This window comes from Lytechinus pictus, chromosome 5 (assembly GCF_037042905.1).
Source record: "Lytechinus pictus isolate F3 Inbred chromosome 5, Lp3.0, whole genome shotgun sequence".
Lineage (NCBI taxonomy): Eukaryota > Metazoa > Echinodermata > Echinoidea > Temnopleuroida > Toxopneustidae > Lytechinus > Lytechinus pictus.
In genome coordinates, this window is record NC_087249.1 from 38,457,950 (window position 1) to 38,485,579 (window position 27,630).

Consider the following 27,630-nt stretch of genomic DNA (forward strand, 5'->3'; position numbering starts at 1 on the left):
TTGTTGATAGAGGAAAGAGACTCTGTCTGGAAGTGGTCATGCTGCATGGAATTCATTTTCATGGATTTGACCCGCGTTGCAGCTAGCAGCTGCATGCGTTGGTAGCGAATCGGCTTGCAAGTTGAATTGTCCAACTCATCATCACCGGCGTAATTCCCTTGATTTACCACCATCCACGTCACTTTGTTTTTCTAGAGTTAGAAACTTTATCATCATTCTCTTCATCTGCATATTCATCAATTTGAAAATCCAAATCTAGATTTCTGGGTTTTCTTTCATTTCACGATCGAAGTATTCAGTGTCAGTGTGGAGAAAACGTACCCTCGCAACAGATTTTGCATGCAAGTGGAGCTTGACATGGGAGAGCCAATCACGCCTCTCGTACAGACAGTGACGTCATCAAATTCGAGTCAATTCAGAGACCGATGCGAGGCATATTTCGGAGAGGCATTTTAGCGCTTTTTAATTGGCGATTTCCACCTTATGTATTATTTTCGTTATTTTTGAATGACCTAATGGTAATCCTCATATCATTACCTCTCCACTGATATATAATAAGGCCATATTCATAATCAATATATTTCTCCTTTAAGTACGCTATTTTATTCATGAGTCCACTGTTTGAAGAGTGGACACATTGATTCAAAATAGGCGTCAATTTGGCACAATGTGACAAAAGTGCGCATCAGCATAATTGGACATTTTTTAATATACGCGGTAAATAAGCGTAATTCATACCGAAAGTCTGCATGAACCACGGGATCAACCGATGGTTTTAAAAAACAACCTTTGTGAATTCGGGCCATTGTTTCACTGACAAGACAGAGGAGGTGTCGTGGTCTTGTGGATATTCTCTTAACTTTAGATCACAAGGTTTGGGGTTCTATTCTTGCTTCGGCACAAACATCCTTTAACAAGACCTTGATCTGACATTCCCATACTCAACCCAGGTGAAGTAAATGGATACCCAAAAGGAATTTATTCCTTGAAATGCTTTTTTAAAAAAGCACCCCATAGGCACTTATGCATAAGGTGGGGGTAATAATATGCATCGCTTAGAAACATTTGTATCAAGCGCACTATAAAGGTACATGAAACCTGCTTACATTTACTTAAAGGTCAAGTCCACCGCATAAAATTGTTGATTTGAATACATAGAGAAAATCAAACAATCTTAATTAATGCTGAAATTTTCATCAAAATTGGACGTAAAATAAAAAAGTTGTGACATTTTGAAGTTTCGCCTATTTTCACAAAACGGTGATATGCAAAACTCAGTGACATGCAAATGGGTCAGTCGATGATGTCCATCACTCCCTATTTCTTTTGTTTTTTATTGTTTGAATTATACAATATTTCATTTTTTACATATTCGACAATAAGGACCAACTTGACTGAACCATATATTATTAAACAATGCTAATTCCACATGTTTAGGGAGGAATTGTTGCTTCCTTTGACAATGAGAAAATTAGAATATTTCATATAATAAAATACAAAAGAATTAGTGAGTGAGTGATGTCATCGGTCCACTCATTTGCATACCGACCAGGATGTGCATACCGACCAGGATGTGCATATAACTGTTTTGTGAAATTAAGCGAAACTTTAAAATGTGGTAACTTTCTTATTTTACATCCGAATTTGATGAAATTTTCAGTGTGATGCTTGTTGGATTTTTCTCTTTTTATTCAAATCAACTTTTTGTTGATGTGGACTTGTCCTTTAATTATACAACTTATAAATGTTCAATATTGATAGACAGACTGAACTGTACACTAGGACACATTTTAAGCAGAGGAAATCACAAAACGTAAATAAAAATCACATGGGCATGAAACTGATTTGGGATCAGAATCATAATTGGTTCCTTGCAATAAAGCAAAAGATATCTGCATGTCATAGAGGGGTGGTCCAACCTCAGCGTGTGGGGTTCAAATCCCACTGGAGCTCTCGTGTCCTTTGGCAAGGCATTTATCTACATTTGCCACTCTCTATCAAGGTGTAGTAATTGGTACTTGATAGGGGAAATTCCTTGAATGCTTCAGCACTTGATCAGGGTAGCCATGCAAAAGCCAGTTTACTGTAATGGTATGCAGTGCTTAGAAACACTGTATTATAGCACTTGTTTATTACTTTGACATTATGGCAACTACCATGGTAACAGGGCTCAGCAGCCAATCAGAATCAAGGTTTCCATGGTAGTTGCCATTATGGCAAAGTTACAACAGTTGCAAGTTCTTTATGAAACGGGCCTAGGTCAATAGGATTTTTATATAAACTTGATGGATAGTGTGTTATCATGAATACCAGTTACATTTGGTGACATAACAATTGCGTCTGCGACAATTGCTCTGGGCTTAATTTCGTCTAAGATATATGGTTAGAGTAAGGGTTGCAATAGGGTTTATGTAAGGTTTAGGGTATAGTGTTGAGCCCAGGGTTGTAGTTGGCCATTCGATTAGTATGTGGAATTTAGAGCGGAGCAACTGTCATGGAACGGTTCGATTTAGACAGATGAGGAATGGAATAGACATCAATACTAACATAATGATATAAGCATCTAATGCAGGTCAGAGACGGAAAACCATTGAGACAAGCTGAGAAACACCAGCAAGAAACAGGAATAAAACAATGCCTTAGATACATGTATAATCTATGAATGTTTCGATAAAGGTCATTGCCGACTTCATATAATACCCACTGACATCAGAAATACTAGAGGATTGCCTGACATAGCAACAACAAATGTATGAGAAAAGGTGAGTGTTTCTTATAGCTGTTCGTACAGTTAAGAATGACCTAATGCACAAACGTGGAACATGTTAAGTCGACTATGAAGGGATATATCATTAAGCAAAAGAAGGGGTCACCTGTCACATAAGGTCATATGTAACTTTCTAACAGCTTTGTGAAACACCCACCTGAAATCAAAGCATAGTGGCTAATTTGATATAAAAGGCAGATTAATAGAATAGGAAGTGTGCATTTTGGAATCATAAACAAATCGGGTCTAACTTTCCTGATCACTCATAGTGTATTCCACGATCGATACCCATGTGCAAGAATAATTAAATTCTGAAAAGGAAGTAAAAGCTAGTCATGTCACATCCCTTTCAACTTTGAACACATGTATAAAGACTAAGGATGAAGGCCTTGTGACTCGAAACTACCCGCCTTGACCCAATCCCTGCTCATTATTGCCTGTGCGATCCTCAACAAAGAATGTCAATAAAATCATTCTATAAAGCTCATTTTAACTTGTTAGACAACTTAATGTAGTCTATCTACCAGTTCTCCACATCGCATCTCTCTTTTATGACTCGTATAAGATCAGGTCGAGGTATTTGTTCCTGCATTAGAGAAGAGAAGAAAAAGAAAGATCAAATATTACTTGTATGGCGTATATCATAATGATAAAATGAAGTCTATGGGGTTTAGGGAGATTTTTTTTAAAGAAAGAAAAAAGAACAGAAGTAAATTCATAAAATTTTTTGTAATCGATTTTCACTTGATTGCTCTCAGCGAATCAGATGTAAGGATTTGCAGGAGCCTGTAACAATAGTTGGTGAAGATTACTATTTGTTCAATGAAAATCTCCAAGAAAGAAGAAAAGCCTTAGAACATGTAAACATCATTAATTAATAATTTACTCATACATACTCAATATTATAAACCTCTTTCTGTATAGTCATATGATATTGTACCAAACATCATGGAATTCTATTTTATTAATGCAACTTTTAAGGATAATTTACAATGTAAATGAATCTATATCAAAGCCTCCAGGTCTCAAACGATGCCCTTTTTGTTTATAAACCTAAATAAATAAATGAATAAATAAATAAATAAAATGAATTATAATACAAGTGGAATACCTCTGGCAGTCTCACCTGCATTATGATATTCAAAATAGCAGCAGTGCTGACTTTGAAAACAATTCTATGTAAGATGAATAATTTTTTTCAAAAAGTGCAAGCAATACATTCATTTCATGATAAAGTCAAATAAATTCAATGACCTAAAATGACACTTGACCTTGACTAAGAAGCTTTTTTTTTTCATTTCATATCATTTGTGATATTAAAGAGACTAGAAGATCAGAAATAGTAGATGTAAATACAAGTACCATGACATCAATCATTATATAAATATCAAAAAGAATTAACAGTTTTAATTATCTTTTAACCCATTTGAGACTCAGCCTGCCTATATGCAGGCAGGGTCTATGTGATACATGTGTGATAGCATTACGAGCTAGTATCCAATGTGTTATGATTGTGAATTTTAAAAACATCTTTAATGGGTATAGATTTACCTCGGCCCTTGTTGCAGAATTTCTAAGAGTGACGACACCATCCTTGAGTTCTTGTTCACCTATGACAGCTAATAGAGGTATACTGTACTTCTCAGCCTGTTGATACTGATCTAACATCTTAGGGTTCTTCTTGTATGACATCTCAGCCTACAACAATGAGAAAAAAATTGAAAAAATATACATTAACAAAAAATGCCGTCCCCCCCATCCGACCAAAAGAGAAATTAATCCCACTTTTTGTGCTGGAAATCCTTTATAAATTTATCAACCTAACATTCAATGGGGAACATTACTCTACAGATAGAGGGAACAGCCATGGACATATATCCCACATATTCCAATCTTTTCATAGGGAAACTCAATTCCTTGCAAATCTCCCAAAAAGGGATGCCCCAGATCAATTTGATTAGCTCTAAGACATACTGAACAATATACACTCCACAATAAAATTCTCTTTTGACTCATAAAACCACATACATTTTCTTAATGTCTCTCCTACTGAAGCAGAAATCTACACCAAACCCACTGACCCCACGCATGTCTCCTACCAACATCATGCTATCCCAAATACTCCTCCAAAGGAATTGAATATACATAGCCAGGTATAAAGAGTTGAGAGAATATGTTCAACTAAAGGAAAACAGATCCCCACCTACTTTGGGGAAAAAATATTTAACCCCAACATCATCCAAGAGCAAATCAAATGGGCCCATGAACATTCATAGAAGACCAACCTTGATATCAGCTGACCATAGTTCATTACACAATTTCATTCTCATTACCATCACCACCAACACCATTATCATTTATCATCATCATCATCACAATCAACATCACTATCAACATCACCACCATCATCATCACCATGACAATCATCACCATCATCATCATCATCGTCATCATCATCACAATCACCATCATTATCATCACCACCAACACCATCATATCATCACCATCACCATCATCACCATCACCATCATCATCATCACCATCATCATCATAATCATCATCATCATCACCATCATCATCACCATCATCATCATAATAGACTAACCTTGATATCAGCAGACCATAGTTCATTACATAGTTTCATTCTCTCTTCAAGCATGTTGGGTTGAGCTGAAGCGACCAGGACCTGAGTCTCAATCGTCCTCACAACGTCCTCCGAGAGTTGAGCCTTGGCTTCCATTATGGAGAACACTCTCTCGATACCGATACTAACGCCAACACAAGGTACCTGATGGCAAATAGGCAAATGATAAAGGAAAAATCTAATATATCAATCTGTTTATATTTCTTTGCTTTTGGGAAGGCATTTATCCACACTTTGCCACTCTCCACTCAGGTACTAAGTGTGTAATGAGAAGGATGCAAAAGCCTATGTAATGTGTTTAGCAAATTGATTTTAGCAACTCTTGTTGGTATGCTTCACAAGGTATGGAGACAGTGCATGCAGGGTACGATGAACGAGATAAAGATATATCTGCAAAAATAAGAAAATGCTTACAAACCTTTTTGTTCTTGGCATCGAACATGCCCACAAGGTTGTCATAGCGACCACCACCAGCGACAGAGCCGACGCCCACCTGCTCCCCCGTCTTGGTCGGTAAGCACTCCGCCCCCTTGAGCACGGCTTCATATATCACACCTGTGTAATAATCCAATCCTCTCGCTAAGCTCATGTCGAATGATACCTAAAAAATATAAAATATAGGTGAATAGTTTGACAGCCTTATAATCACTTGCGTCTACTTGTAATAGATAGTCCACTATCAATCTGGGACCCGTTTCCCAAATACTCGTTACAATAGCATTAGAACAGTGTCTATAACAAATCAGCCAATCAGATTGAAGGATTTCAGTAGCTTTTAACGGTTACTGTAAATTTATTCTCATGACAAGTTTTATGAAACGGGCCCCTAGTTACTATTATGGTAACTTTGCCATCCAATGGTAACTACCATGGTAATGTTGATCAACAGCCAATCAGAATCAAAGATTCCATGCAAGTTACCATTGGATGGCAAAGTTACCATAATGGTAACTTTTATGCAACAGTGCCCTAGTGGTTTTGGATGTTTAGTTTACACTACACTTGGTCTAATATCCACTTTATAGACAACTTGTCAGAGGTCTTTGCCCTGTCTTTTAGCAGGAATCCCACAATAAAAATGATGTGTCTTTGCATTGCAGCTTTCCCCCTTACTTTGTAAATGATGAAGAGTGATTATAGATGATGAAAAGCCACTTGCGGGATTCATACAGGACAAACACGGCTCTGACATTCGACAAGGTAACTTAATCTAATTGTTGGGGAAAAAAATTTGATCAAGCACCTAACAAAAGATATATATGCGCAATATCGCAAAATGAATCCAATAAAACACATCTTTATCAAATATCATCCACATCATAACTGTATAAGGGCATATAATCTAGAAATGTATTGGAATAGCCACAGCATTTGACGGGGGGGGGGGGGGGGGGGGGTCTCCAAACCACACTTAAAAATAGGCTATAGCCTGCCATATTCCTTGATTTGTTTATCTAAATCTTTGGCAAACTCACCAACAACATTCTGCAACATTTCATTGCATTTTAAGCATTCTGAAGAGTGGATTTGGAGCTTTGTTAGGTACAATATTATTATTATTTATTATCATTATTAACCCTAAATAGACTGGGCTATTTCGACCCCTAAGAAGACTGGGGGGGGGAGGCTGATTCAGCCCCCCCCCCTTATGATCTCGGTTGTCGATCACGCGATCACGACCAAAATTGGCACGAGCGTTACCCATGGCATTATCTACAAAACTATAATATCAAATTCTGTGAAAAATCTCATTGCTCATTAACTATGTTAATTTATGCATAAAGTTTGCTCTCATTAGCAAAATAATGCCCCTAAAATGCAAATTATTGTTACACATACTCTTTATATGCATCTGATTAAATTTATTTAAAAAAAATGTCAACATCACATTCATTTTTTTAATGTATTTTATTGTTTTCTACATTTCTTATGTATTTCTCTGTTTTTCGACTTTTTTGTTTTTATTGTTTTTTCAATGGAAATTGTCAGAGACTTTATTTTGACCATAAACAAGATAAAATTAATTGATTTTAAGCAGTAAAAGAAAAAATATGATACATTTTATGAATTTTGACTAAAAACACTATTTCCATTGGATTTGTACACAAATTCATGTTTTTGAGCAATTTTGGGTCTGCATGCACTTACGAAATGTTGTGTAATTTTGGATCGCATACCGGGGGTCACAATTTTGGTCTCAAAAGTTGCGCGAGACTTGAAAGTAAAAAGTCAGCAAGTGACGCGGTAAAAAAAAATTGTGCGGCGGATTTATTATGAAAAATGTCGAGGGGGGGCTGAATCAGCCCCCCCAGCCTTCTTAGGGTTAACTGTTTTAATAAAATTCAATCTGTTTAATCTTACCTTGTCCAGCACACCAAAGATCTCGCAGTACTTGAGTAGTAGCCTCATAGCTTCCAGACCTTGCTTTGCAGACTTGTTATCCTTGAGTGATGATTCATTCAATAGTTTATTAACCAGTTCTTGACCACCTTTGGATAAAGGAAAGGAATAAAACCTGTCTAAAGTGTGGAGGCTTCATTGTACACCATGCAGGAAAATAAAATTACATGGGCGTTTGGAGCAATTTAATGTAGACTCCAAATGCTTAAAAGAACTAAGCCTGAGTCGAATCGATTTTAAAATCGGTGTTCGATCGATGTCATCGAACGCCGATGCAGATTTTGCAAAATCGGTGCATCGAAAAAAAAAAAAAATACGTCGGCCGGCCGATTCATTTGGTTCACACAATCAAACATCAAAATAAACAGTAATATCCGTCTCGACTACTACTTACTTCATTTATATTGCCCCCAAAATGAAACGGATTGTGTAATTATGATGCCTATTCACCATTAATTTGAAGTTTATTTCGATCATAGTTCGAGTCTTACTCGTCTGCACGGCTCGTCTGCTCGTGCCGAGATAATTTATGCACGATGAATTTATGAATGGCCTAGGAAGTCGCCATTGTTCGTGCATGCGCAGTACTGTGCTTTAATCAAATCAGAAAATGGCCGGAAAATGGATGCGATCAACGTATAAAAGTAAATCTTGCTTTCATGAACAATATTAATATCATGACCATAGAACATGATTTAATCGTAATATTTAACAATAATTTGCATATGATAATCATTAATATGAATTTAGAGCTTGATGTGAAACGTTTGTATTTCGTTTCAATTTTCAATGGCGGACATCACATGACAATCGACTTGAGTGAGTGGAATCGCACTTGTCTAAAAAAATAATTACACGTCAGGATTGATTATCGAACATTGTCAACATGTAGAAACTCTTTTGATGATCGTAATATCACCATATAATAATATTTTACATGACACAACAGAGAAAAATTACATTTGATATTTTTTCCCATCAATTTGAAGCTTGTTTGTGCCCAACTTTGGGCTCTGATTTCATGAATGGAAAATATGTCAGACGTCATCGAACGCGCATGCGCATTGTGCTTCTTTTCTCGGAGCGAGCTCGGAGACGTCCAGAGATGGAATAAAAAATAAAAATAATGCCAGTATAATACTATTAATTCTTCCATATGAACATAACATACTTTGCTGACATCGTCAATATTTTTAGTATGGCCATAAAATCTTATTAAATCGTAATTATTTTACATCCAATAATAATTTATATGAAGTTAGAGCTCGATCCGAGACATTCGTATTTATTTCGATCACAAGCTCTTGTGTCTAAAATAAATGGATTATCATTATCAGGATTAAGTCTCGAACATCGTCAGAACTCATATTTTCCAATCTTTCCTCACAATCGTTATATATCAGCATTGAATACCAATTCAAATGACCATCCAGAGAAAATTACGTATTTATTTCCATCAATTTATTTGGAGCTAATTTTGGATCCAACTACCCCGCCAACTACACAATCTCAGGCAAGTTACAGCGCTCTCCCCGCTGTTTGCACTTGTTGGATGGCGCTGGCAAGCATGCCTGTCGTTTCGGGAGAGTGAGTGAACGGGGCTGGTTTGTGCGAGGCTGGACTGCGAATGCTAGTTGACCGAAAATCATTCGGATCGACTCTGCGTGATTCATGTCTTTAATATTGTTTCATTTTAAACTTATATGTTATCATCTGCAAATATCATTGTTGAAGATATTTTGGGAAGAATTCTGCATTGCCCCCGGCCTTTTTTGTGTTTTGTGATCATGGAAAATACAAACGAACTTTGCTCTGTCATCTGCTTTTGCAACGCTCACCCGGCGCGGCCAGCGCAGACCGTCAGTGCATGTAGTGCATGCATAGCGCATGCATCGACGGCCGGCCGGAGCAAAAAAAAATGACTCGATTTTCCCCGCCTTCAAATTTCGATGCATCGATGTTCGATCGAATTAAAGCTGTCGAACACCGGTTTTCAAAATAATCGATATGACTCAGGCTTAAAAAGAACCCTAGAAAATCCTCATTTACTGCAATGTTGAAGCTTGTCCAATGTTGCAGTCTTAGCTACTAGGCTGTGAAAAGTATCCCCAAAAATGAAAAATTAATTTTTTTTGCCAAACACTAAGTTTACTTTGTGGGCATATGTTTTCAGGACCAAACATATGACCACAAAAGAATAAACCGCATAACAAGGGGGTTCCATACTGATTCATTTCTTTGCAAACCTTCAGAAGTTACCTATCTAAAGCATGAGTAAGAAGCCAATAATGAGATTCATACTATAATCAGGGCACGACCCTGGTGCCAGTCTGCCAGACCTTTAAAAGTCGCTGTTGAAAAATAAACCTTTCAAGAATGCCAAAATTAACGAGTCTGCCATGTCCAGTAAAAAATCTTTGGGAAAAGTAAAAAGTCTGAGAAAGGGAAGATGAACGGACAGTCACATGATTCAGCGAGTAATAATTTAAGTGATTGGAGCAGATTGTTAAGGATTGATAGAGTCGATAAATGTGTTGCGAACTGTGAGAGATCAGCCAAAAAAAGAACCATTATCCTACGATTGAAATGAAATCCATATTTTTTATTGTTCGAACTAGACTTGAAATACTCCAAAAATTTGCTTTGCCCAATTTATTGTGGACCTGGCAGTCGCTGTGCAGCGCCAGATAGATGAGGCTCTATCCCTTTAATCGTTGAACGCCAAACAGGGTAGCAGCGACTCCCATCTTTTAACGTCTTTTGGTCTGACACGGCTTGAACCCCTGACCTCCCGGTTGTGAGACGGGGGCTCAACCAGCTGAGCCAACACACCGGTTGGTAGTCAGGTAGCATTTCCTTACCATTTTGTTGGACAAAGACACCAATCTTGTCAGCTGCCACAGGATCAATTCCTTTCTCATCTATCATTTCAGCTCGCACATCTTCCCAGAAAGTCTGATAAAAGATATCAATAAAAAATCAATCCTTATAATGCATTTGAAACTATTCATGTAAATTAAAGTGGAAATTATCTCCAATAGGGACATGTTGACAACCATTACCGGCAGCACAGAGACATTGTTAGTGCTAACGATGAGCAAACAGAGGCTGTTACAACCAGTAATTTTGCAGCAATGCCTGATGTCAAACAACGCGTTATTTACATCTTGGATCACAGTTTTACATCAAAATCTGTCAGATGTTACTGGGCCTATTTTAAAGCTCTTGTCAGTGCTAACAATGCTTATGTGTGATGGATACTGTATTACGAGTATAGCTAGCTTTAGCAGGTTTATCTCAGCTCATCATGATTTTCTTCATCTTCCCTTCTACTGGAATATAGCTTAAATGATATGAATGAGGTTTTAATACCTTGTCGAGCTTGTCTACTGCCGAACACGCCGTCCTAAACTTATCTTCTGGTACACCGCATGCTTCAAACATTCCATCCAATATCTGCCTGTGATTCACCTTCAAAAGAAATCATAACAGTGCAATTCACAAGACGTTGCCAATTTGAAGATCAATGCAAAATGTTAGACTTTGATGATTAGCTTATAGTTTAATTACTTTTGTTACAAGGTAGACAATATATACAAACATGTATAATAAAATAAGCAATTTTTATTTTTTGGTAATAAAAAAAAGCTTTAGAAGAGGACAATGGGGACATAAGATCGCCTGCCCATCTGTTGACAAATTAGTAATGGCACAACTGAATGAAAAATATTGCTTCAACCCCCGTTCCACAAAGAACAAGACCTCTGACAGACTTTCAAAGATTTCTGAGGTCTTTCATAATTCCTGATTGGTCTTTCAGTGATATTCGTGGTCTCCAAAACTTTTTGAAACTGTTCAAAACAGTCTTTCAGGAGAGTGGTCTTTCAGCAGTCTTTCAGCGATCTCTTGATGAACTTTCAAAGTTCTTATTTATAGTCTTTCCATGATCTTTTTAGTTTCTGAAGATTTTTTGTGGAGATCAATGAAAGATCAGTGAAAGGCCAGGACAAGTCCATGGAAAGAATTCTGAAAGATCACTTGTTGCATAAAATATCTCGGAAAGACAATTGCAAGATCTCTATAAGTATCAGTTACTTTTTCTGAGTTCTTTGAAGGGTATTTCAGAGCCATTCCACAGAGCTGACAAATTTCAGTGATCTTGGAGACTGCTTCAAGACCTTGCCAATTTTTGGTCTTTCAAAGGTCTCCCTTCTGTGGAATGGGAGCCATAGATTTTGAAAATCAATAAATTCATTATTTTCAATCAGATTTTGATGAAATTCTCATTACTTTGCTCACTGAATTCTACATTTAATTTTTTTTTATAGATATAATTATTTTCATCCTGGAGTACCCTTTGATCCCTACTAACATTCTATTAAAGGTGTCTACCGAAAAACATAAGACTCTGCAGGGGGTAATCACTGGTTCATCAGGAGAGCATTTCATTAAAAAAAAAATTCTGACAAGTTGTCCGATCTGACAACTTTCCTTGATTTTAATTGGCTAAGAAGATCTGTTACTAAGGTAACTGTCAGATAAAACAGGATTTGTCAAGTAAAACATCCCAAAACGACAAGTCCTCTCATGAATTACTCCCTAGAACGATGCTTCATCAGCCGAATTAACTTCCTTTTTTTATCCCGTTTCAGAGAAGTTAAGAATACACCTACCTTGATAACGAAGTCTCCTAATTTGAGGTTTGTAAGGATCTCATAGACGATCTTTACACACTCGGCATCAGGTATCATGGCATCATACTGACCAGCGATGTCAAAATCCTGAAAATAAAACATGATATAGAGGTTTGTGATTACATGTATCACATGGTATACAAATATTGACTGATCATGAAAGCTATAGTAAAATTGATTGCTCCTAAGAGAGTGTTGCAAGAAAATATTTGCAATCAATTGCAAATATTCTGTTGCAATTTTACAGTTGATTGATCCCTTTAAACTTTAGCAAATCAGATTACACTCCTTGTTTCGTGGAGCAGATTAGCAATCAACCGCAAATTTGCAATTAATTGCACGGCACAGGCTTGATTTCGGAAACAAAAATAGACTTGCAATTGATCGCGAGTTTCTTGCAATGCCCCATAGTGACCTTGAGAATGTAGCTAACTATCAGGAAAACAGAAGGCCTGTAGTATAAAGACCAATGACGGCTAATAGTTCTAAAAGAGCAGTCAATATTTGCTATTATATACTGATAATGTTTTTAGCAGGGCAATAGTAAAATCTATTTCCCTGCTCAATTTATGCCAATTGGTATATAATCAAAACACAGCCTGCATCAGGTATCATGGGGTCATACTAACTCATGGACAAATTTTTTTAGAACTGTGCCACTTCAATGGGGATATTTAGGTATTCATTAAAGTTGGTCTTGTGTAGTTACACGAGAACCCATGCACCCAATTGCTACAATTTTCAAATAACGATCTCTATGACCGTTGACCTTTAACCTTGTGACCCCAAACCATGAGACAGTTGAAGGGACAAAAGTATGTCGAGAGAAAAGAATATGATTAGGCAGAAAGAAAGCATTGGGAAGAGGGGAAAGGGAAGGGAAATGATAAGGAGACGAGAAGAGAAAACATTTGAAACGGGGGGGGGGAGGGAATGAGTGAGAAGTTTATACTTACACATTGGTAGAATTCTCTATATCTTCCTCTAGTCATTGCAGGGTTATCTCTCCTATAAACCTTTGCTATGTGATATCTCTTGATCTTGGCAATCTTATTCATTGCTACATAGCGAGCAAAAGGAACCTGAATCACATAGTTAAGGATTCTAAACGTTAGAAAGGTTTCTGTTAATGATATTCTATACATTCAACATGAAGCATTGTGGTCTCTTGCCTTTGAAATGGAGGCTCAAAGTTTTAAATTTTAACCATTCTTTCAGCAAGTTGATCCACATCATGCTGCACTCAACCCAGGTGAGGTGAATGGGTACCCAGCAGGATTGATTCCTTGATGCAACAAGTGCCTTTAGCAACTAGAGCTAAAGCCAGGATAATATATGGAACACAATTAAATATGCAACTACATAAGATACATTAATTTGCACTTAATAATTATTACTATTATGCAAATCAACAGGCTTAACACAAAATAAAGGGCATATCAATGAATGAGCACCTAAAAGCCCTTCTAACAAATAAATAATATCCATTTCGTTCTAAAAATAGTAAAAAAAATTCTTACTCCTGTTTCCCGAAAATACATGAACAGACTCACTCTTGAGAATCATTACACTCTATAAAGACTGGGCTATTTTGATGCCTAAAACAATGAGAAGAGAGTGGAGGGGCTGATGAAGAGCCCCTACTCCCCCCCAAAAAAAAAATCTCAACCATTATTGCATGGTCTAAATGAAAATTGACACACACACTACCCACAAATAATCTACAAAAGTTGAAGTCAAATTAACATAAAATCTCATAAAAAATGTATTATGCTACTGAATGAAGTCAAAACTCTGCTCAAAGTAAAACTTAATAAAGCCTCAAAACTGGTGATTTGTTCTTTTTACACTCTGGACTGTAAAGATCAAAAGGATACAGTTAGATCGTATCTGAGTGAGAGGAGTTCCCCTCCTTGATCTTTCAGATCGTAGATGAGCTTGGAGTCTTCCCCGTACTTCCCTGTCAGGGTTTCCTTCAGCTCAAAGACAGGTGTGTCGATGGTCTCGGCTCCGTGACGTTTGAAGGTGTCAATGATCACCTTGAAAACACCCTCTCTGATTGCCATCTGCCTGGGTGTGTAATCCCTGGTACCCTGGTTTCACAAAAAATAAAATAAAAAACAAAATGATATCACATATATGTAAATAGCAAGTGGAATCTGATCAGCATTGTATTCTCAATTTCTCAAAGTATGAGATTTTCAGTTTTATGCAAAATGTACACAAATATTTTCCAAAAGCTTAAATATATATTATTTACTTTTATGTAATATATTTTATTTTTCAAAATATGAATAACAAATCTATGTTCATAACAGCAAAATATTTCCTACCTGGTTTAAAAAGTTAAATTTTCCACTCAACCATATAACATCACTCCTACACAATGTCACTTCAATGTCCCAAATCACTTCTATAATGTATATGTCCCAAAGCAAAGAAAAAGTGAATAGTCCAGTACTGTGCAGAATGTTCCCTCCTATACTAAAAGTAGCTCATTCCCTTTATATACAAGTTCATGTGGTATTGTCCACCTGGAATCATTCTAGGGGCATTGCAGCAAGTTGGTCCATTTTAAGGAGGGGGGGGGGGAGCTTTTGGATCCCACTATGAATACCAATACAAGTAAACTGACACACTGGGGGGGTCATTTCATGAAGAGAATTAACAGTGATTTTAAATGTCCAATTTGCTCTCAGCCAATCAGATGCTAGGATTTCTAGAAGCTTATAACAATAATGTAATGAAAATCACTGACTAATTGTTTCATGAAATGCTCCCCAGTTGTCTAGTTCTTAAATCAACGAACTTCTGTGGGGGTAGGTATCACTACCCCCTTATTAAACCTTTTCCCTTTCCTGATCCCACACCCATCAATGCCCATTGTTAACCATCCTTGAATACGGGAAAGGCGGAGTCCGAAACTTCTCTGAATTTCTCAGGCGGGGAGAAACAAGCTTGTATCATTAGGGCCATTCACACTAAAGGAAACTTTCTATCTCATCTTTACTGTTCACACGCAGTGACTGTTCCCACATAGTGAAAAATCACGAGAAATACGAGCAAGAAACCCTCAAAACTTGCAAGACCCTAATATCGACCCAGATAACTTCAAGGAGGTGGATCGACGTGTGTACGCGTATTCACGTATACAGGCATCAATATGATTATGCGCTCTGCATCATGGGATATTAAAAAATAAGATCTGTGTGAGGATAAACATACACAGTGCTCGTCAAATCATCTAAATGATTCTGGAAAAAAAAAACGCAAGGAGAACAGCAAGTTGGATTACAATATATTTTCTGCCACATCCACACACCAAATAATAATTCCCATTTTTTTGCATCGCTATACGAAAATCATTTTTCAAACTTCATTTCTTCCTCAGTGTGTGAACGCCACTATTATTGTTGATAGTAGTTTTGAGTGAACTGGCAGTGATCCAAAATAAAAGGATCAATGTCGGGTCAACATGTAGTAGTGTCATTGACTGACAATAGCCCTAGGCCCCGCAACACAAAGGTTAGCGATTAATCGCAAAATGAAATGGCTTATCAAGATCATCGTTTATAGGTCATAGATATTCCAATCACTTTTCACCTCTCAGACACAACTCATACCAAACAAATGATAATAATTGTAGTAATGACAATGTAGCATACCTGCCAACCTTTGATAATAAAAAATCAGTATCAAAGTTCCGTCGGCGCCGAGCGGGTGTCCGGTCCGGCCCGCTCCAACGGTAGGGACTCTTTGCATTTTCAGCATGTAAAAGTAGCATTTCCCTACACTTTTTAAAGCAAATTTACCCTCATTACCACACCAGAGGATGACCTAATATACATGTAGAGTCTACCTTTATTCATCAATTAAAAATTTAAAAAAAAAGGTCTTTAAAATATCACTTTTGTGACAAAAACCACCCAGTTTCATTCAGGTGTGATATGTTTTCATTTAAATCTATATAGACTTAGGGTTAATTTTCTTGTTCATCAGAGCTCTCTAAAAACTTTGATTTTGAGCATATTTTTGTGAGGCCCTCAATTGGTGGAAAGTGAGATTGATGCAGATCTTCATCTCCACACATTCTATTTTTAATTAGACAAAAAATAATTTCAGGATTTTATGATTAATTTAGATTTAAGTTATCCCTACTGTATTAAAAACTGACAAGCCAATAAATCAAACATTTATTATCAAGCCTACATGTATCAATCATGCATCAAGAGAAAGTAAGCCAAACATTGACATTGTCTTATTCATGTTATTTCACCAAAAAGGGTTTACTGACTGAGGACAAGGTTATATCATAACCTACATTGGATAAGTGCTTGTTGGTAGAAGAAAGCAGATTTTCAACCATGACAAATACGGAGCCGAAACTAACGACTGCATGCGCCCGACCCGCACCCACCACTGCACTTGCGGTGCGCCGGTAAGACGGGGAGGCTGAGGCCCAGCCACTGGGCGGGCGCCGGGAGTTCAGGCATGGTTTAGGCAAGCGAAGCAAGCAAAGTAGATTTGGCGTTCGGCTCCGAAGGCTCAACCCGAGATCGAAAGTTGATCATCTTTCTTCCTCAAAAAATTGACAATTATTCGAAAAATAAAGTACAGATCAATGTTAAAATTGCATAGGAATAGATCTAACTTAATTGCGTCGGTACGCGGCCGGGCAGGGGCCGGTGTTCAACGACCTGCCGTTCATATCTCATCAGCAGACTCAGCGATATACCACTGTAATCACCAACACACTCTAGATATGTACGCTACATCACTAACTCACTCCCACACTACAAAATCATCCGGCGACATGGGCAAAATCCTCAAATAAAAAGTAAAATTTTCTTACCTAAGTCACCATGTTTTGCGTCAAAAATATCACCATCGGTGATTCTTAACATCGTAGTTAGGAAACAAGGGGTCTAAAAAGGTTACTTTTTCACGGTTTTTCCGATGTTCTTGGATTATGAAAACGTGTCCTCACTAAACACTGGCTCTTTCGCTAGCCAATGTCAGCCGCCATATTTTTCCGCAAGTCAACGCTAACGACAACACCTCAAAATGTAGCGCCCTAAGTGCTGCCGTTGCGTGTATGCTCGTTAATTTTCACATGTATTTGCAATGGAACTGCGCACTTAGCAGTGTTCGCGCCGTTTAAAGTCGCTCTCTGTGTATATCGTGTATGTAGCTAGCGCATTTGCGTTTATGCATTAGTCGCATCTTACAGCCGTGCATGCGTTAGTCGCATTATACAGCCGTTTCAATAATTTCAACACTATATTGATTAACCCGAAAATCGGAATTTTGGTTTTAAAATTCGAAATTTGGAATGGAGGTCGAAAAATCGGTATAATTCCGCCAAAATCGGAATGGTTGGCAGGTATGATGTAGAGGTATTGTGGCCCAGTGGATAAGTCTCCACACTTTGAACAAGGTCCAGGATACAAATCCCACCATGACTCTCCTGTCCTTTGGCAAGGCGTTTATCCCCATATGAGTAGGGGGCGTCATGGTCAAGTGGTTAAGACTCATGTCTTTCAATCAGAGGGACGTGGGTTTGATTTCCGGCCATGGCATTTCTCCTTCAGCTAGAAAGTTACTCACAATGTGCTGCACTCAACCAAGGTGTGATAATGGGTACCGGCAGGAAGGAATTCCTTGAATCCTCAAGCATCTAACTACGGTTACCATGCTATAGTGTGCAGCGCTTAAAAACATTTTGTTAATCAAAAGATAATGTTGCATATTACTATTAATAAACAAGACCATCTGAATACAGATATCATACCTTTGCAGTTTTGAGGACATATTTCTGGGTAGGTCCATCTCCAAGCTGCACCTTCAAATCTAATAGTTTATTAACCTCTTCTTTGATCTGCAAACAGGAGACAAAAAAGAACATGAGGAAGAAAATGGAGATCACATAGTGTTAATGATTTGATATATTATAGGATACACCAACAACAATGAATGCATGTTTTTACTGGCTGTTCTCCATTGAGATATGTTTAAGTAGTGTTAAGATATTTCTTTAACTATATGTACATGTAGATACACTTGATTACATTACATCTTTTAAACTGTAAAATAAAGTGATACAATGATATGTGGTTGGGTAGATCAAGGTACTTTTCTTTCTCCTAAAATGTAACCTACAATTAATGAGAAGTGGTCGGTCATCGGTCATTAGGGTCATTTTTGCATCTGGGTCCCAAGGACATTGTTCTTACTGGAACCCGGTGGACCGAACAAATCTTAACTTTTCACTTGATATTAAATTTCAAACATCAAATGAATTAAATCAGAATGTAGAAAGACAATTTGATGTCAGGATTTCTCAACTTTCTTGCTAGAATCTATTGGTCTCTAATATTATGATATCGTCTTGTCATTAGGCCAACATTAGGCCAACCCAAATGAATACTTGTTTTTAGAGGAAAAAGAAAAATCAGACAAGTTGATACATGTAGATGAAAGTTTGAAACATATCCGACAAACAATAGGAAAGTTTAATAGACATTTTTAAAAGTTGTAAATATTGGTAATCACTATACCCATGGAGACTTCAAATTTGCCGCATATGTGATGTCATAGTGATGTAAGGCAAGGACTAATCTTCCATGTGCTCCAATACATAAAATGGCTAAAGCGTCATTTTTTATAAAGTTTTACTTCAAATTATATTTTTCTTTCATGAGGACAACAACAATATACTACCTGGGTTACAGATTACTGCCCCAGGGGAATGGGTACTTGGGAGAAAACCACAAATCTCTGATAATTGTACATGGCCTATGGGAAATTTGTCCTTACCACTTGTCATATTTTACTAATGTAGTTGCCAATTTGAAATCTACATAGTCTTAGGGATCTCAATTTTAAAGCAACCATAACTTTCTTATTGATTGTCCAATTTCTTTCAAACTTTCACCATTCTCTTTTATTTATTTTTCTCCTTTCCAACTCAACATTTTATGACCAAGGCTGGATTCCCCTTTAAGTTAAAACTTCGCCTCTTGCACAAAAGGGCGCAGTGACGGTGGAGGCCAAATGTATCTTTCAATAATAAAATTTTATTCATTCAAGGTTAAACATCTTTTCCAAATTTTTATGAAAATAGTGAAATCTAAAATCTTAAATTTACTTTCTTTGGTGCACCCGTTCTGACAAAAAACTCACCGGGTCCCAATTGTTTCTGTAGGGACTCGGTGAAATGTTTGCCTACTCAACACCACTACTGAGCAGACAGAAAATATTTTTATTTTCAAGGAATACTTTTCACGACACCACCTGTACTTACAACATTGTGGTGAATGGGGATTTGGGGGGGGGGGGATCTTTTATTTTCCAGGGCCCCATCTTACAAAGAGTTACGATTGATACGATCATTCTAACTATGGACGGCCATCAACGTCAACATCTATTATGCATGTTTGTTCAAAATATTTTCTAGCTATGATGTATATTCATGCATTCATTGTTTTCTTGAAAATTCACTGTGCTTCTCTTTGCATATGAAGGACATTGTGCAAATTTTTCATAGAAAAAATTATGACATTGATGGATTTCCATAGAGTTACGATTGATCGGATCAATCGTAACTCTTTGTAAGACAGGGCCCAGGGCTCTATTGAACAATCCGGGGGTGAAATTGCCCAAGCCCCCAAGTAATTTTCCCCTGTAGTCCGGGTTATAATTGAGCAAGGTGCCACACGGAAAAGGAGAAATTTTCATATAGTGCTTCTAGACCAGTTTTTTACGCTGAATATGAATATATGAGGTAACCAGGCTGTATCCTGAAAATTAACCCGTGAGGGCGCTTTTTTCAAAATGGCCGCCAAATTTTCAGAACATTCGAATTTTCGTACATAGATTTTGACATAAACATTCCATTGCCACAAAGTTAGTGTCATATAAAAGACAAATAAATTTCCTACAATTTGGTACTATTTAGAGGGGATAAGTAGGTCATTTGGCTGAGATTTTAAGTAGAAAACTGCATTTTTTGCAATTTTTTCCCAAAAATTGAAAATGTTGCAAATACATGACTTTACATAATTCTAAGAAAAATGGATCAATTACCTTGAAATGTTCCAGAAAACTTTATTGATATACTATTATTATGTGGATGAAATTCCAACTCTGTATCATTCTTTTTAGGAAAATTATAAGGTATCAAACTTGAATACTTCATTTTCAGAAATGCCACTTTTTGTATGCATTTCCATAGACTAATACGTATAACATGTATAATACATGTATACTATAATGTATAGTTACAAATTTAATGCAATTATCTCCGCTTTTCAACCACTTGGAGAGTTTAGAGTAGGCTTTTCTCTATCAGCTACATAAAAAAGTGTCGGCACATCAAGGTCTGACCCTCTCATGGGGGTGGGGGTGTCGAAGTCACCCCCCCCCCACCCTTGGCTATATCATGTTGTTGTATATTGCCTATTTGTTGGCAAAAATACTGTTTTTTGGAGCACCCATTGAGGCAAAAACAGGCATATCTATATACAGCACAACCACTTTGATTGCTTTGAAACTATTTTGAGAGGAAACAGTAGGCTTTGTTCTACCAGCTACATCTAAAGAAGTGGCACATCGAAGCCTACCCCTCTGGGGGGGGGGCTTTGTTTAATATTGCCAATTTATTTGAAAATTCACAATTTTTGACCCAACATTGAGGCCAAAAAGCGTTTGTGCTTTGTTGTACACCCCATTTTATTGATTTGAAACCACTTAGAGAGGAAAGAGTAGGGTTTGTTCTACCAGCTACATATACAGAAGCGCTGGCACATCGATCCCTAGCCCTCTCAGGGGCTGTCTAATTCAACCCCCCCCCCCTCTATATCATGTATATTACCGATTTATAGGATATTTCACCATTTTGGATCACCCATTGAGGCAAAAGCGCGTTCCTACTATACATATAGTACAGCCAATTTTATTTTCTTGCAATGACTTGAAGAGGAAAGTAGGCTTTGCTCTATCAGCTACATATAAAGAAGTGTTGGCAAATCGAAGCTTATTCCCTTAATTTACCCCATCAATTTTCGGTATTTGACTATTTGTTGAAAAGTCACCATTTTGGAGCCCCAATTGAAGCAAAAAGGCGTCTCTGCCACTTTTATTGCCTTGAAACCACTCAGAGAGGAAAGAACAGGCTTTGCTCTATCAGCTACATATAAAGATGTGCTGGCAAATAAACGCGTACCCCCTTCTGGGGGCTGTCAAAATCACCCCTCCCCAATTGCATTATTGCCTATCTACATATTTGATACTTGCGGCCTCAACATGATAAACAAACTTTCTATGTGTTTTGATATTTCTTATGATGTAGAATTCGTGTAAATTGAGCTTTTTTTTATTTGACGTTGATTGTATTTTTATGTAAATCATCATCATCTGCTGTAATCTTCAAAGGGCTCTGCAGCCTATCTCGAAGATGATGGTAAATGGTTATGCAATTCGGCTTTTCAGCCTCTATAGACACCCTTGTTGAATAAATCAATAAATATCTATGGAAATTCACCATTTTTGAGCCCCCATCGAGGTAAAAAGGCATCTCTGATATATAGCAAAAAGGCGTCTCTGCCACTTTTATTGCCTTGAAACCACTTAGAGAGGAAAGAACAGGCTTTGCTCTATCAGCTACCTATAAAGAAGTGCTAGCACATTGAAGCTTACCCATCTGGGCGGCTGTCAAATCACCCGACCCCTTTATTATTATTGCCTAATTATTTGAAAATTCACAATTTTTGAGCCCCCATTGTGGCAATATGCACTTCTGCTGTATAAAACACCCAATTTCATTTTCTTGAAACCAATTGGAAAGGAAACGGTAGGTTCCCCTGTTTCAGCTGTATATAACGAATTGCTGCCATATCGAAGCCTGACCCACTTGAGGGGAATATAGATAATACGGAATACCCCACTTTTTTTTACGATTTTTGCCAATTCATTTGAAAACTCGCCATTTTGGAGCCCCCATTGAGGCAAAAAATGTGTTTCTGGTATAGAGTAGAGCCACTACTTTATATGTAGCTGATAAAGGAAAGTCAACTCTTTCCTCTCCAAGTAGTTTCAAGGCGGTAATAGTGTCAGAACTATATATCAAAACAGCTTTTTTGCCTCAATGGGGGCTCCAAAATGGTGACTTTTCCAATAAATAAGCAATAATGAAAAAGGGGTGGGGTGAATTCGACAGCCTCCTGTAGGGGGTAGGCTTTTATTTGCCAGCACTTCTTTATATGTGGCTGATAAAGCAAAGCCTATTCTTTTCTGACTCTCCAAGTGGTTTCAAGGGTGAAAAAAAAAGCAGAACCATCATCAGAAATGACTTTTTGCCTCAATGGGGGCTCCTAAATGGTGATTTTTGTTTTCAATAAATAGGCAATAATGAAAAAGGGATGGGGTGATTTCGACAGCCTCCTGGAGGGGGTAGGCTTTTATTTGCCAGCAGTTCTTTATATGTGGCTGATAAAGCAAAACATATTCTTTCCTCCCTAAGTGGTTTCAAGGCATTAAACGTGGCAGAACTATATCAGAAACGCCTTTTTGCCTCAATAGGGGCTCCAAAATTGTGAATTTCAAGGGGGGGGGGGGAATTTCGACAGTCCCCTGAAGGAAGTAGGATTTTATTTGCCAGCTAATCTCTCTATGTCACTGATAGAGCAAAGCCTATTCTTTCCTCTCCAAGTGGTTTCAAGGCAGTAAAAGTGGCAGAACTATATATCAGAAACGCTTTTTTGCCTAAATGGGGGCTTCAAAATTGTGAATTTTTCAATAAATATGCAATAATGCATAAGGGATGGGGTGATTTCAACAGCATCTCGGAGGGGGTAGGCTTTTATTTGCCAGCACTTCATTATATGTGGCTGATATAGCAAAGCCTACTCTTTCCTTCAAGTCATTGCTAGAAAATGAAATTGGCTGTACTATATAGAAGAAACGCCCTTTTGTCTCAATGGGTGATTCAAAATGGTGTAGTTTCCATGGATAAGCAATGTACATGATATGGAGGGGGAGTGGTTGACTTAGACAGCCCCTTGGAGGGGTAGGTTTTGATGTGCCAGCGCTTCTTAATAATATGTAGCTGATAAAGCAAAGCCTACGCTTTCCTCTCCTAGTAATTGCAAGAAAATAAAATTGGCTATATGATATATAGTAGAAATGCCCTTATGCCTCAATGGGTGACACAGCGTGGTGAAATGGTAATATACATGATATAGAGGGGGGGGGGTTGACTTAGACAGTCCCTGAGAGGGCTAGGGTTCGATGTGCCAGTGCTTATTATGTAGCTGGTAGAACAAACCCTACTCTTTCCTCTCTAAGTGGTTTCAAATCAATAAAATGGGGTGTATAACAAAGCACAAACGCTTTCTGGCCTCAATGTTGTGTCCAAAATTGTGAATTTTCAAATAAATTGGCAATATTAAAGGTCAAGTCCAGCTCAGAAAAATGTTGATTTGAATCAATAGAGAAAAATCAGACAAGCACAATGCTGAAAATTTCATCAAAATCGGATGTAAAATAAGAAAGTTATGACATTTCAAAGTTTCGCTTATTTTTAACAAAATAGTTATATGAACGAGCCAGTTTCATCCAAATGAGAGAGTCGATGATGTCACTCACTCACTATTTCTTTTGTTTTTTATTGTTTGAATTATACAATATTTCAATTTTTGCGAATTTGACGATTAGGACCTCCTTGCCTGAAGCACAAAATGTTAAAATAATGGAATTCCACATGTTCAGGGAGGAATGAAACTTCATTTCACATGACAATGATGAGAAAATCAAAATATTTCATATTTCATATAATAAAATACAAAAGAAATAGTGAGTGAGTGATGTCATCAGTTCCCTCATTTGCATACCGACCAGGATGTGCATATAACTATTTTGTGAAATTAAGCAAAACTTTAAAATGTCATAACTTTCTTATTTTACATCCGATTTTGATGAAATTTTCACTGTTATACTTGTTGGATTTTTCTCTTTTTATTCCAATCAACTTTTTGTGGGGGTGGACTTGTCCTTTAAGCAAAGCCCCCCTCCCCCGAGAGTGGTATATAGGCTTCGATGTGCCACTTCTTTAGATGTAGCTGGTAGAACAAAGCCTACTGTTTCCTCTCCAAGTAGTTTCAAAGCCGCAATCAAAGTGGCTGAACTGTATATTGCAGATATGCCTGTTGCCTCATGGGTGCTCCAAAAACAGTATTTTTTCCAACAAATATACAACAACATGATATAGCCAAGGGCAGGGGGGGGGGGTGACTTCGACACCCCCACCCCCATGAGAGGGTCAGACCTTGATGTGCCAACATTTTTTTATGTAGCTGATAGAGAAAAGCCTACTCTTGACTCTCCAAGTGGTTGAAAAGCGGAGATAATTGCATTACATTTGTTACTATACATTATACATACATGTATTATACATGTTATACGTATTAGTCTATGGAAATGCATACAAAAAGTGGCATTTCTGAAAATGAAGTATTCAAGTTTGATACCTTATAATTTTCCTAAAAAGAATGATACAGAGTTGGAATTTCATCCACATAATAATAGTATATCAATAAAGTTTTCTGGAACATTTCAAGGTAATTGATCCATTTTTCTTAGAATTATGTAAAATCATGTATTTGCAACATTTTCAATTTTTGGGAAAAAATGGCAAAAAATGCAGTTTCTACTTAAAATCTCAGCCAAATGACCTACTTATCCCCTCTAAATAGTACCAAATTGTAGGAAATTTATTTGTCTTTCATATGACACTAACTTTGTGGCAATGGAATGTTTATGTCAAAATCTATGTACGAAAATTCGAATGTTCTGAAAATTTGGCGGCCATTTTGAAAAAAGCGCCCTCACGGGTTAATTTTCAGGATACAGCCTGGTTACCTCATATATTCATATTCAGCGTAAAAAACTGGTCTAGAAGCACTATATGAAAATTTCTCCTTTTCCGTGTGGCACCTTGCTCAATTATAACCCGGACTACTGCTACTGAGGGCCAAAGATGAATGGAGCCTATTAGATTATTCAATATTCAATGAGTAAACAAACCTGTTCATCAAATGGATCAGAATGCAATCCAGGGGAGATGGAAAAACAGCGGAGGGCGCGAGGAAGGATACGTTGGCGGAGACAGCACAGTTTTGCCCAGGTTAAGGCCATTGATGTCACAGAAAAGAATCCAGGAACACAAAGTCATTAATGTTTTGTTTCAAGATGGCAACAGTTCAATTTTCACATCACAATCAGTTTTCCCAATCCAGGTGCGAGAATCCGAAGTTAGATTTCATATTCCCGACACAAGAGGGCGTAATCATTACAACATTGTTGCGGACATTAATTCCATTGAAGTAAGTGACATGGTCCACAAATCATCCAGGTAGGCCGTCATCAATCAGATCCAATCAGAATGTATTAGGGTTTAGGTCAAAAGTCATTATAAGTTGTACATCCAGGCAACAGTGTTGTTGTGAAATTAATGATCCCAAAAGGACGTTTCCCGCAATTGCACGTCCGGAGCATATTCCACAGGCATTATGAAGTGTAATCACACGATTCATCCAGCAGTTGGCATCCGTCGTTACAGAAACCAATCCAGGGTGGTCGTTGATGTCAGGAAACCATTAGAGGGAGCCCCAGATAGATTTACCAGGCCAGTTGGAAGAAGATCCGGGTGACATCAAAGATCAACAGGTGTTGAGGTCCAGGAAGAGAGAGAGAGAGAGAAAGAGAGAAGGGAGAACAAATGGAGAGTAATTCTTTGAGAGTTCACCAAGTAATCATTATTTGTGTTTACTGTAATGAGCATTACTAATTTGTATTTGCACAATGTCTCACCAGATGAACTTGGATACATGTACAGATTTAACATTGGAAAATACCAACATCAATCAATTCAACCGAATGTTACATGTACGTTACGATGCATAACAATAAGCTCCCATTTTCAGATTCATGGTTTGCATCTGAAAGCACATTTTTTAGAGTATACTGTACATTCAAGTACATTTTTATTGTATCTTGTTCTATATTAATCTTTTCAAAGTATAAATTTTTATGTTCACATAAATTCATTTCAAATGTACAAAGGTAAACAAGGGATAAAACACCTTACAACAAAATGTCCCCCCAAAAAATCCATATAAATTTACATAGACACAAACTTACACATACTTATTAAAAAAGAGATGAGGTAGATAAAAACTCACTCTGCCTGAAAACTACATATATATTCAAATAGACCTACAGGTGTCTCATTCTGTCTTGAAGACATAAGTAAACACCTTAAATAATTCATTCAATCATATACTACATTCCTGTGAAGAGATAGAAAATAAAGATAGATCTATATTGAAAATATGAGATAGACTTTATGCATGTGCTCGTTTTTAATAGGCATTTCTGTTTCATTAAAAAAAACAAGTTCAGAATGTCATTCCACAACGCTTCTGAAAAGTCTTGAATACAACTCATATCCAATCGATAGGCGGTTCCCCCAACAGTAAAATGCAAGATACATGTTCAAACAAGTGAACAAAAATTTAAAAAAGGAGTTCAAATAGAAAACATAATAAACAAAGTATGACCGATATATATATATTCGGGGTCATAACATTTTTTGGAAGGGCACTTAAAGGAAAGGAAAGGCAGTGCTGACCTTAGGGAGCCTCCAAGGCCATTAAAAAAGGGATCAATAGTAAAATTTACTTTTGACTTCCATGGGGCACCAAGGCCACAAGAAAAAGGGGCATCACCCTTTGGCCTTAAGTCTACAAATATTTGAAAGGGTATCGAGGAAATTTATGAGGGCATCGAAGGACCTGTATGGCCATGGCCTAGAAAATTTAGGCATGCTACCCAAAATGACTGAAAATACAGTATTTAAGGTCCGAATTTTAAGTTGAAATTTTACCACGTGAAACATCCCCACCGAAGACGAAATGACTGACTTACCCTCTGTTTATAATGAAGAGGTTTAGAAAGCTTGAGCTCTCTGATCAGACAACCAATATTCACTATACTACGATACATGACATACTGCCTCCTCAGGAAGACGTCATTATCCATGTTGTCAGCTCAATAGAACATGAACGTGT

General features: G+C 37.4%; 1 protein-coding gene across 2 annotated transcripts; it reads right to left on the minus strand.

The window, feature by feature from the left end:
- Window positions 1-505: 505 nt before the first annotated feature.
- LOC129262025 (histidine--tRNA ligase, cytoplasmic-like) lies at window positions 506-27,630 on the minus strand. 2 transcript variants are annotated; one of them, XM_054900060.2, is made up of 12 exons: window positions 25,586-26,190; window positions 18,297-18,383; window positions 14,383-14,598; window positions 13,462-13,587; window positions 12,485-12,592; window positions 11,184-11,282; window positions 10,673-10,766; window positions 7,773-7,900; window positions 5,830-6,012; window positions 5,373-5,555; window positions 4,319-4,465; window positions 506-3,353 (listed from the first exon to the last, which is right to left on the minus strand). In XM_054900060.2, the coding sequence occupies exons 1-12, from the start codon at window positions 25,694-25,696 to the stop codon at window positions 3,288-3,290; spliced, it is 1,548 nt and encodes a 515-aa protein (XP_054756035.2). In that variant the 5' UTR covers window positions 25,697-26,190; the 3' UTR covers window positions 506-3,287. The 2 variants fall into 2 exon arrangements, with proteins under 2 accessions (XP_054756035.2, XP_054756034.2); XM_054900059.2 differs by lacking the exon at window positions 25,586-26,190 and adding an exon at window positions 27,488-27,630 and having other exon boundaries at window positions 597-3,353.

Coding starts and splice junctions, on each gene's coding strand:
- LOC129262025 (XM_054900059.2), bottom strand. CDS start 27,601: ATGGATAATGACGTCTTCCTGAGGAGGCAGTATGTCATGTATCGTAGT. Junction 6,013..7,772: donor TCTTTGGTGTGCTGGACAAG/GTAAGATTAAAC, acceptor TATATTTTTTAG/GTATCATTCGACATGAGCTT. Junction 3,354..4,318: donor ATTCTGCAACAAGGGCCGAG/GTAAATCTATAC, acceptor TCTCTAATGCAG/GAACAAATACCTCGACCTGA.